Source organism: Cryptomeria japonica, chromosome 6 (assembly GCF_030272615.1).
Source record: "Cryptomeria japonica chromosome 6, Sugi_1.0, whole genome shotgun sequence".
NCBI lineage: Eukaryota > Viridiplantae > Streptophyta > Pinopsida > Cupressales > Cupressaceae > Cryptomeria > Cryptomeria japonica.
Genome location: NC_081410.1, coordinates 102,534,448 through 102,546,582, shown reverse-complemented (window position 1 = coordinate 102,546,582; position 12,135 = coordinate 102,534,448). Strand labels below are relative to the sequence as shown.

At 35.2% G+C, this 12,135-nt stretch overlaps 2 protein-coding genes across 7 annotated transcripts in view; both read right to left on the bottom strand.

The window, feature by feature from the left end:
• The window catches only part of LOC131050126 (histone-lysine N-methyltransferase ASHH2), a 123,152-nt gene that overhangs the window by 29,393 nt on the left and 81,624 nt on the right, over positions 1–12,135 (bottom strand). The window lies entirely within an intron of this gene.
• Positions 8,388–10,893, bottom strand: LOC131050127 (uncharacterized). The gene is made up of 3 exons (XM_057984289.2): positions 9,718–10,893; positions 8,904–9,602; positions 8,388–8,812 (listed from the first exon to the last, which is right to left on the bottom strand). The coding sequence occupies exons 1-3, from the start codon at positions 10,873–10,875 to the stop codon at positions 8,432–8,434; spliced, it is 2,238 nt and encodes a 745-aa protein (XP_057840272.2). The 5' UTR covers positions 10,876–10,893; the 3' UTR covers positions 8,388–8,431.

Sequence of the window (12,135 nt, the reverse complement as noted above, 5' to 3'; positions counted from 1 at the left end):
CAACCTAAATAACCTACATGTGATAAAGTACTTGCACTACTCACACTTTTATGTCTTTCCTCAACATCATCTCCTAGCAAAGATGAAGATGTCTTTCTTAGGTCAAACCTCAATTAAGTGGGTTCCTCAATAATGAGCATGTAATAAATGCAAATCCAAATAAAGTAAAGGTCCACTCCATCCAACATTTCAAATCTAAAGAATTTTCTAGGAATATGAACTTGATAAAAAGTTAACACACAACTACTAGGATGCTGTCCATCCTCTTCATTAGCCCACCACTTAAAAGGATCATTATTAGAGTACATGCATTGCTCAAGCACTTCACTATTTTAAAGCAGCTCTTTGCTCTGCTCTTATTCTTGCTCTCCTTAATTTGCAACAGTCATTCAAGCTTGAGATCAACACTTTCCTATATTAAAAAGGCATGATACTTAAGCAAGAAAGACATCTAATAGCATATTATTCTAGAGCATTACCACAAACATAGCTCATTTACGACACATAAGAAAGAATTTTATTTTGTTTTGCTAGATGACAAAGAATTATATGCCTTGGTCCAAGTACATAAGAAATGGTGTCATTATATTCTAAAGTATGGAAGAAATTCTACATATCGATCACCAATCTCTTCAGTTTTTTAAAACTTAGCCTAGAATTCAAGATCATTATTTAAAATTGGCATCTACATTTAACAGTTTTATTTCGTGATAGACTATAAGAGGGATATCCTCAACAAAGTGGTACAGATTCTTAGTCATCCTCCTTGAATACTAAGCATTTTGAATACTTGACATGTAGCATATAATGAGAGGAAATCTCTCTATTCCATGGATAGTCAATTTGGCCTGATTGCACAACCTACAGAATTCCCAAAAATGGTGAACCAAAAACCTTTCATTGACCATAGCTTTCGAGATGGATTGTTGTATAAATTCACTTTCCATAAGCTCTTCTTGCCAACTTCCGCTAAAATAACTAAAGAGGATACTTTTGTGTCCACAAGACCTGCACCGTCTTCAAAAAGGCTTTCATTAACCTTTTATGCAAAAACAAGTTGAGGATAATGTTGTCCTCATTTTTGTTTCCAAAAATGAAGGACCATTATATAAAATTTTTGTGAAAAAATGAAAAAAATTACTCTATGGCACGCTTCCCGAGGCAAAATTTCGACTAATCCTTGGACTGGCTTAATCCTCAGTCCATCCTCGAACTACGTTTCGAATTTTGTCACATTCTGGGTTCATTTGCTATGTCTTTCCTTCAATTTCGGGTTTTAAAATCCCGACTGTAGGTGGAGAATTTTCCTTGAACTGCAAGTTTTAATGATTTCCATTGTTTTGGTCTTTGTAGGGAAATTTTTAGCTTATTACATGTGCACTTTATTTAAAAAATGATAACTTGTAATTTGTTTTAAATTTCTCCTTTATTATTTTTATTGTTTTTATTTTTTTTTGGCTTTTTTCAGTTAAAATAGGGATTTTTTGGTTAAGTTACAAGTAAACTTGTAGTTCTTTCCAAAAACCCCTACTTTAATGGTTTTTACATGTAATACCTCTATTACATGTGTGCAAGTAAATTATAACTTGTTGTAGGGGTTTTATTTCCCCTTTACAAGTGATTTTAAACTTGCATCTCTCTCAAAAAATCTCGATTTTGCCTTGTCAATGAAAAAGTGACAATTTAAAACTTGCACTTTGGTCTAAAAAACCCGATTTTGCTTATAAAGTGCATTTTTGACATTTTAAACTTGCATTTTGTTCCAAAAAACCCGATTTTATCTTTGTTGAGAAAAAAGTGAAAATTAAAACTTGTTATATCTTCTAAAAAACCCGATTTTCACATGTTCATGCAAATTCGAACTTGCTATTTGTCTCCAAAAACCCGATTTGCAAGAAAAACGTTTTTGTTGAACATTTCAAGGCGAATTTTGTGGAGAATTTGTTGGAGGAAGGCGTTTAGGATTGCTATCTATTTTCATGCATGATTGGACACCTTTCACGCCACATGGAGGTTGTGTTTGCTGGTTTTTAGCTTTATAATAGCCACCGCGTTTTTTGCCATTTGGAATGCCACGAATCTTCAATGCTATGAATCGTTTTGGCTTGGAGTGATAAGGCGTTGAGGGTTAAAGAAGATTCAAACATTTTCCATGCCATTTCTCATGCATTTGCTGCCACGTTTTTCAGTTTTGGGCGTTTTTGCAAAAACGTGGCTAGGGTTTGGCATCTTTGATTGTCTCTATTTATTGGATTGTCTTCTTCATTCCAAAGATTGATTGCATTTTTGGAGAAGCATTTTTAGTTTCATTCAAGGTATGTTTTCCTTTCTTTCTTGTTTCATTTTATTATTTTCTTGTTTTCTTAGTTTTCTTTTTTAGTTGCATTTTTGTAAATATGTTGTTCTTCCCCCAAAAATCGGTTTTTGTGAGAGAGATTTTCCCCTTGGTATGCAATTTTTGAATTGCATTGTTCTTCCCCTTTTTTCCCTCTTTACTTGTATTCGAGATTTTAAATCCCGATTACAAGTTGGTTGGAAATTTTTGTTCTTCCCTTACGATTAATGAATTTAACCAGTTATGGTTGAAATTCCAAGTTGAAAAGATGTGAAATACCCCCATTTCAAAATTGGGATTTTAAATCCGGATTACATGTTGAAAAGTTCTTCCCATTTTCATGAAAATGACATTCCCAAATTTTCCAATTTCTATCCATTCATGTTTCCCATGTAAAGTTATTTCAATTTCAATTTAAGAACAAGTTATGAACTATGAATGCTATATATGGATATGAGGAATTATGTCAATGTCTAATAATTCTGATTTTTATCTGCAGGTCTAAAGGAGAGAGATCATTTAATATTTTCTATGTCTCCTCCAAATGAATTCAATTGGCATATATATCATTTAGGCAACCGGTCAATTGGTGTATTGACCGGTCATGCCTTTTTAGGCATGACCGATCAATGAACCCATTGATCGGTGCCTTTACAATTATACCATTAACACAATGCTGATTATCGGTTCAAAAACCCCCGATAGCATATTGTAATATCATAATATAATGACTGATCAATATAATGAATCAGTTCATATAAACACCGATGATTTAAAGTGCACGATGTATATAATCCAACCGGTGCATTTGTTAACCAATGTTAATGCCAAATGAAGCGGTGTATTCATTAAACCCGATAACAAATATGCCCAATATAATTAAGCCCAATAACAGATGTGAATTGGTGCCAATGTTTATGCACCCGATAGCAAGTATGTATCAGCGAATTTAACCCGATAACTTATAGCATTTAATATGCTATTGGGTTAATACCCCGATAGCATATTAATGCCAATTAACAATTGACATTAATATGCTATCGAGTTGTTAGCCCGATAGCATAATGATAAGCAATGTTTGTACAATCCGATAATCATATGCAATATAAATCAGACATGAAGCATGTAGATAAATAACAGAACAAGGAAGGTTAGGAAGATCTTATCTTGCATAAGCTACCATGCATTAACACTCCCTCTTAGCTTTGGAAGATAGATAAGGCAACCTGCATCACATTTCCTTTTCATAACTAAGATAATGTCAGTCAGCAAAAATCATTTATACATGAGAAGTACCATCAAGACATATGATACAAAATAGAAGAATATCACCTGAGCATGTGACATAAAGTATTATTTTAACATGTGATAAAAGTAAGAGAATCATCACCTGATCATGTGAGAAATCATCAAAACATGTGATCTGTAAGATTCATCAAGATATCACCTAACACGTGATATCAGTATTGCCTAACACACAATACTTAGGATAAGTCTATGAGAAAGGTTAGTTTCTCATCATATCCAAGTTTGTGATAAGTGCAATAACATTTATAAATGTTTATCACAACATAGTCATGGCACATCCATGACTTACCAGAGATCCAACATGATCAATGGTTGAGATATCACCTACACGTGATATCAGTATTGCCTAACAGGCAATACAAGGATAACCATATGAGAAGTGCTTAAGTTCTCATCATATCCAAGTTGTGATAATGCAATAACATTTGTACAAATGTTGTATCACAACATAGTCATGGCACATCCATGACTTACCAGTGATCCAACATGATTACTGGTTTGACTATCATAAGATCGTCACCTTATGATGTCTACATACAAGTGTTCAGTATCTGAGAGATCGTCACTTCTTAGATATGAACACAGGTGGCAAGAAGCCAAGAGATAGTCCAAACATGACAAAGAAGTTTACACATTAAACATCTTAAATATATGTAAGTATAGATTACAAAGCAGATTACCTTTCTATCACACCTAAACCCTTTCTGAAGTGATCAACCTTCACTCTGGAAAGTGGTTTGGTCATAATATTTGCAATCTGATCTCCTGTACACATATATTCTAACTTTATCACATTCCTGTCAACCATATCTCGTACATAGTGATATGGAATCTCAATATGTTTGGACCTGTCATGAAATACTGGATTTACAGAGAGTTTTATACAACTTTGATTATCACACTGAATGACTGTAGGTTTCATAGGTTCTCCAAATAATCCCACGAGCAATTTCCTTAGCCATACTGCTTCTCGGGCAGCCATTGAAGCTGCAATATATTCAGCCTCTGTGGAACTCTGAGCTACTGAAGATTGTTTTCTGCTGATCCAGGATATCATGGCTGACCCTAAACTGAAGCAGCACCCTGAAGTGCTCTTTCTGTCAGTTACACTGCCAGCCCAATCTGAATCTGTAAATCCATGTAGATCTATGTCAACCTTTTCATATTTAAGACCAAGTTTTAGGGTACCTTGTAGATATCTCATTATATGCTTTACTGCAACCAAGTGTATCTCCTTAGGTTCACACATGAACTGACTTAAGGCATTAACAGCATAGCAGATATCTGGCCTTGTATTTACTAGATACATCAGGGACCCAATCATCTGCCTGTATTGAGTGGGGTCAGTAGGTCTTGATTCTGCTGCTGCTTCTTTAAGTTTATGGAAGTTGGTTTCCATAGGAGAGGTCATGGGTCTGCAGTTTAGCATTCCAAATCTTGTCAATATGTCCAAGGTGTACTTCCCTTGGTTCAGTACAATATTATCAGAATTCTGCCATACTTCCAATCCTAGGAAGTAATGAAGAAGCCCCAAGTCTTTCATATCAAATTTTGTGGATAGATCTTTCTTGCATTGATCTATTAGGTGATCATCTCCTGTGATTAATAAGTCATCAACATATAAAATTAATATTAACATATCATCTTTATTTCTTTTGAGGTAGAGATTAGGATCTGCATCATTCTTAGAGAAACCCAGCTTTGAGAGATAGGTGACAATTCTTTCATACCAGGCTCTGCGAGCCTGTTTGAGCCCATAGAGAGCTTTCTTGAGTCTACACACATGAGACTCTGCATCATGAATTTCAAACCCTTCAGGTTGCTCTAAGTAGACTTCTTCCATGATCTCGCCATTTAGGAATGCTGTCTTAACATCCATCTGATGTACCTTCCACCCCTTTGTTGCTGCAATGGCTAGGACAGCTCTTACTGATGTGTACCTGGCAACAGGTGCAAATGTTTCTTCGTAATCTATTCCTTCCTTCTGTGAGAACCCTCTAGCTACAAATCTGGCCTTATGTTTTTCAATACTGCCATCTGCAGCATGCTTGATTTTAAACAACCATTTAGAAGACACAACAGACTTCTTGGTTGGCCTAGGAACAATCTCCCAAACATCATTCTTCATAATGGACTGATATTCTTCAGTCATGGCATCCATCCATACTTGATGTTTGAGTGCATCTGAAACATTGTTAGGTTCAGCTTTAGAGAGATCATTCATAAGTGCAACATAGTTGATGAATTTATTAGGCCTCTTGCTTTCCCTGAAGGTTCCTGAAGGAGCAGCGAACTTCTAAGCTTCTACTACAATTTTGGTGGCCCATAGTGGTCTTTTCTTGCGATTATCTATAGGTGGGTCTTGTGTTTCACTTGTAGTTTCCTCAAGATACTCCCTCTGAAGCTTAGGAGTAGGTTCTTCTTCTAGGTTAGGAGTGGGATTATGAATTTCAGGTTCTATTGTATTTTGGGCCCTTTTGAAGGCTAAATCTTCTTCGAAGATTACATCCCTACTGAGTTCAATATTTCTCTGCCCTTGTACATAGATTCTGTAGGTTTTAGAAGTTTCACTGTATCCTACAAGTATTCCCCTTTTTCCAGAGGGTTCTAGTTTTAGTCTTTTCTCTTTAGGTACATGAATATAGACTGGACACCCAAATATCCTAAGATGGCTGATATCTGGTTTTGTCTTGGTAAAGACTTCCTCAGGAGTTTTATCTTCAAGGTGTGAATGAGGACATCTATTTTGTATGTACACAGCAGTGTTAGTTGCTTCTGCCCAAAGGTTCAAGTTTAGATTTTGATCTAGTATCATGGCTTTGGCAGCTTCTACTATGGTCCTATTTTTTCTTTCAGCTACTCCATTTTGTTGTGGATTATAAGGTATTGTCAACTCCCTCTTAATCCCAGAATTTTTACAAAAGTCTTTAAATAGTCCTGATGTGTATTCCCCCCCACTGTCAGTTCTTAAGGTTTTAATTTTGTTTTCAGAGAGATTTTCTGTTAATGTTTTAAACTTTTTAAACCTACTTAGGATCTCTTCTGATTCTTTACATTTCAGAAAGTAGATCCACGTCTTCCTAGAGTAGTCATCAACAAAAATTACATAGTACAAAAATCCCCCTAGCGAGGGTACGGACATAGGTCCACATACATCATAATGAATTAACTCCAAAACTTTGCTAGTTTTCTTAGTACTATTCTGAAATGCACTTTTGGTATTTTTACCTAAGGCACACCCTTTGCATGCCTCTGAATGATATTGCTTCAACTCAGGTAGACCTGTGACAAGGTTTCCCATAGTTGACAAAGCTCTATAATTCAGATGGCCTAATCTCCTGTGCCATACTTCATTTGCATTAGTTGCTTCATGGATCAATGCTAGATTGGGCTCTGTACATAGCTCATACAAATAGCCTTGTCTTCGACCAATGACCTTAGCGTCTTTGATGGAGGATCTCTTTGGCCAAGCCAACACCTTGTTTTCCATGAAGGTCACTCTGTATCCTTGATCTTCTAGTGCTGATATGGAGATTAGATTTCTTTTGATGCCTGGAACATATAGTACTTCTTCAAGTCGTAGTGACATGCCTGTCTTCAGTTTGATGGTGCAGGTTCCAATTCCTCTGACTGGATGTGAAGAATCGTCTCCGATGGTTACTTCTTCATCATCTTTCTCTATCATGGAGTCTAGTATTTCTCTAAAGTCGGTGATGTGTCTAGATGAACCACTGTCGATCACCCATGAGTTAGACTTGTTTGAAGCATGGCTTGTAAGTGTTGAGTAGAGGACATAGTTCTCAGAGTCATTTTCTCTTCTAGATTTCCTCACTTTTGCAAATGTGGCTTGCTTCCCTTTCTCCAGACAGTTTGCAACATAGTGTCCGAATTTATCACACCTATAACATTGAACATGTGATAGGTCTTTCTTAGAAGTGTTCTTGCCTTGTTTAGCTTTTCTTTTCCTGAATTGCTTCTTTTTGTACTTCTTATTGATGTTTGTATTTAGGACTTGCAAGTCTTCATCTATATTCTTCTGTTTTATTCCTACCTTGTTCAATCTGGATTCTTCTTGTAGACAATCATCTCTTAGTCTTTCAAACTTAGGATATTTGGACCTAGCACTGATGCCTTGGACGAATGTGTTCCATCCACTAGGCAATCCATCTAGAGCAATGAGTGTTAACTCTTTGCTTTGGATGTTATATCCAAGGGAAGCTAGGTCATCTCTTAGGCTTGATATCCTCATGAAGTAGGAGTTAATTGTCTGCCCTTTGTTCATACTGATATGGTTGATCTCTCGTTTTAATGCCAGAGTACGACTTGCATTTGATATCTCAAATGTCCTTTCAAGTGCCTTGAACATTTTATAAGCCGTCTCCTGCTTTCTAATGATGGGCATTATATTATTTCTTACCCCATCCACTATTATTTTAATAGCCATATCATTTCCCTCTAAGTTGCCGGTACGGGTACGGGTACGGGTACGTGGGTACGGTACGCTGGTACAGCATTTTTTTTAGGGGGGCCTGGGTACGTCCGGGTACGTCCGTACAAAAAAATGTAAAAATCATAAATATATACATATATACACTCTAATAAGTAGAAACAAAAATTAAATTTAGAATCCCACATATCATCCATATGCTAAACAAAACTTGGAACTATCATATATGATTCATATTGATATAACTATAAGTCTATAACAAAATTACAAACTTTGAATGCTATGATAGATATCGAATTCATTGTTCACTGGCTCAACCGTTCAACAATAAAATAACACAACTAATAATCAGCAATAGCATCATATGGGTCACTAGGAAGATCAAGATCAACATCATCATTGACATTAGATGATGTAGGTAGAGTACTGGAACCACATGCAGCCTCACTGCCACTTGCACTAGCAGCACATTGGCTATCAGACTCCCCAGAAAGTAAAGATTTTGTGGCAGCTGAAAAATCCAAATCAGTTCGCTCTGGATCTACATCCCAAAACTTTGTGCTCCCATCCTTATACTCATTTTGTTTATGAGTAAGAAGGCGCAAGTTTGAATGCACATAAACGAGCTCTTCTGCCTTACTTGCTGCCAGTCGGTTGCGTTTCACTGAGTGGATAAAGGAGTATGTGCTCCAATTTCGCTCAGATGAAGAGGAACTAGCAACCTATTGAATAATTGACACAAAGTGAGAGGGTGACAATTATAAAATAGTAAAAAATCTAAATTTAGAGAGCAATAAAAATTAAGAAACTTACTTGCGATAAAACTTTGATTGCAAGAGTTTGAAGGTTTGGTGATGTATGGCCATTGAGGTACCACCAAGCATGAGAATCCTTTTTATACTTGTCACGGAGAGCGGAAACACTTTGACCATTGGAGGCTACAAAATCAGCAAACTCACTTGTCATTAAATCCTCCATTTCAGAATCTGGGAAGAGTTTAGTAAGTGCTGTCCTACACCCTTCACTGACTTCTGAATCTCTATATGGTGGTACCCTTGATGGCTTAGCAAGCATTTCATCACTATAAAATTTGGGAGTCAATGCAAATGCAAGAAGATGTAGTGGGGTGGTCATTTTGTTCCACCGCTCAACACAAATTGATTGAACCTCTTTGAAGAAAGTTTCTTCGGGATCTTGCTCTTTTGCATTGATGATGGCTTTCATTTTCTCAATCATCGAGTCAATGCCATCATATACCTCTCCCAAACATGGGTGATCCATGTTAGTATAACGGATCATACTCATGATGGGCTCAGTGAAACTCAAAAGATATTCCACTCGATCCCACCAAATGTCATCTAGGATCATGCGCTTTACATTTGCTGCCCTTTCAGTATTGGATTGCCTCCATAGGGACCAACTTTGACTAATTACCATGCTAGCAAGTGGCTGTCGCACCTTCACAAGTCGCCTCAAGACGATTGTGTTGGATGCAAATCGGGTCTCGGCAACCTATTCAAAAATTAAAAATAAAAATTAGAATACAAAGAAGACATGATAAAAAAATAAAAATTAAGTAACCATCAAAGTGAAATGTAGATTTTAAAAATTGAAGTGTTTCAATTACCTTTAGCAACTCCAACTGTGAAAATGATCTGAAAATGGCCTGTGACATGTTATGGTTTGTGATGAACATTTGGATCTCTTCAGCCTCAACATAAATTTGTTTGATCCAATCTATTTTCCTGCCTATCTTTTGTAGCATGAGGTTGAGAGAGTGGACAGCACAAGGTGTCCAAAATATGTGTTCAAACCGTGTCTCAATCAACATACCTGCAGCTCTACAATTCTTTGCATTGTCCGTTATTACTTGGACAACATTTTGAGGTCCCACATCCTGAATGCATTGTATAAGGATGTTAGCAATAAATTGTGCATCCTTCACCTGTCCCTCACAATCCACAGCTTTCAGAAACATTGCCCCTTTAGGGCACACTGCAATTACATTAATTAATGGCCGATTTTTGGTATCCTTCCATCCATCTGAAATGATGGACACCCCTGTTTGTTTCCATGAATTTCTAATGGGAGCCAATGCATTGTCTATGTTTTTTACCTCCTTTGCTAGTAAGGTGCTACGCACCTTCTCATAACCTAGCCCTGTGTACCCTTGTGGAGCCTCATTTACCTTTTTCAACATATCCTGCCAATATGGTGATCGTACCACATTAAATGACAAACCGTTTGCATATAGACATCTTCCAATGGATTGATCTGCAATCTCTCTAGCATCATTCTTAAATGCTCTCTCTAATGGTCCCTTGCTTCTCTTCACAATAACAGGTTCTTCACTAATTGGGTCCAAGAATGGGTGGCTCTCTACCACGATATCAGGAAAATCGCTATAAGATGGAGAAGTAGGGGGCCTCTTTGATTTACTTCCTCTTCCTGTCAACAAAGGATGGTTTGAGGCACGACCAACTCTTGCATCTGCTTCCTCTTGCTCTCTAATATATCCTGCTATTTCTTGAGGTGACATCCCATTTCCATTCTTTCCTAGACATGGTTTGATTCCTTGTTGGGGAATGGCACAAAAATGGGCTTTGACACGACTGTAGGAGCTAGTTTTTTTCGTACCACAGAAGTTGCATATCCATAAAAATGTTCCACCACCTTTTACTTGGTCTATTATTTTGACATATTTCCATAAAGGTGAATTTGGGTCAGTTTTGAAAGTCCGTTGAGGAGTAGAGCTTTGAGGAGTAGAGCTAGTAGTCGTTGCCATTATGATTTCTACAACAAATTAAAAAAAAAAATATTAATATTTAATATTAAACAATAGATTATAAATGTTAAATATATAAAATTAAATTTAATAATTTATTTAAAATGAAAGTGAAATTATTATAATATTAATTATGAAAGTAATAACAACATTTAGATTTTTTCAAACTTCTAAATTACACAATAAGTAATTAAATATACCTATTTAAAATTTTAAAATAAATTAAATAATAAAACTATTTTGCTAGTTAATAATTTATTAATTATTATTATTTTAAATATGAATATTTTAACTAAAATATTCATATTTAAAATAATAATAACTAATAAATTATTAACTAGCAAAATAGTTTTATTATTTAATTTATTTTAAAATTTTAAATAGGTATATTTAATTACTTATTGTGTAATAACTAATAAATTATTAACTAGCAAAATAGTTTTATTATTTAATTTATTTTAAAATTTTAAATAGGTATATTTAATTACTTATTGTGTAATTTAGAAGTTTGTAAAAATCTAAATGTTGTTATTACTTTCATAATTAATATTATAATAATTTCACTTTCATTTTAAATAAATTATTAAATTTAATTTTATATATTTAACATTTAGCAAAATAGTTTTATAATTTATTATTATAGTTTGAACTTTGTTTATTTTAAATCACTTAATAGTTTGTTAAATTAAAAGTTTAAAAAAAAAACCTAATATAAATTAAAAATTACAATTTTCGATTTTTAATTTTAAATAATAAAAGCTATAAAACTATTTTAATAGGTTAATAATTTATTAATTATTATTATTTTAAATATGAATTATTTAAAATTAAAAATCGAAAATTGTAATTTTTAAATTATATTAGGTTTTTTTTTTTAACTTTTAATTTAACAAACTATTAATTGATTTAAAATTAATAAATTCAAACTATAATAAAAATAAAAAATTTAACAAACTATTATAAAAATTTCGAAATTAACAACCTACCTGCAAGCTTGAAATGGCGCCTCCCGTCTTGGCTCCTTCGCGCGTCCTCTGCCGTGGCTCCTCCTGTGCAACCCGCAACCCGTGGCGGCCTCCTCCTCCTGTGCAACCCGCAACCCGTGGCGGCCTCCTTTTGTGCAACCCGTGGCGGCGGCCTCCTCCTTTTGTGCAACCCGTGGCGGCCTCCTATGTTTTCGTGGCTCCCGTGCCCTCCTCCTGCGCTTTCGTGGGATGTTTCTTCTTTTTTTTTTAACTTTAGGGTTTAAAACGATGTGAA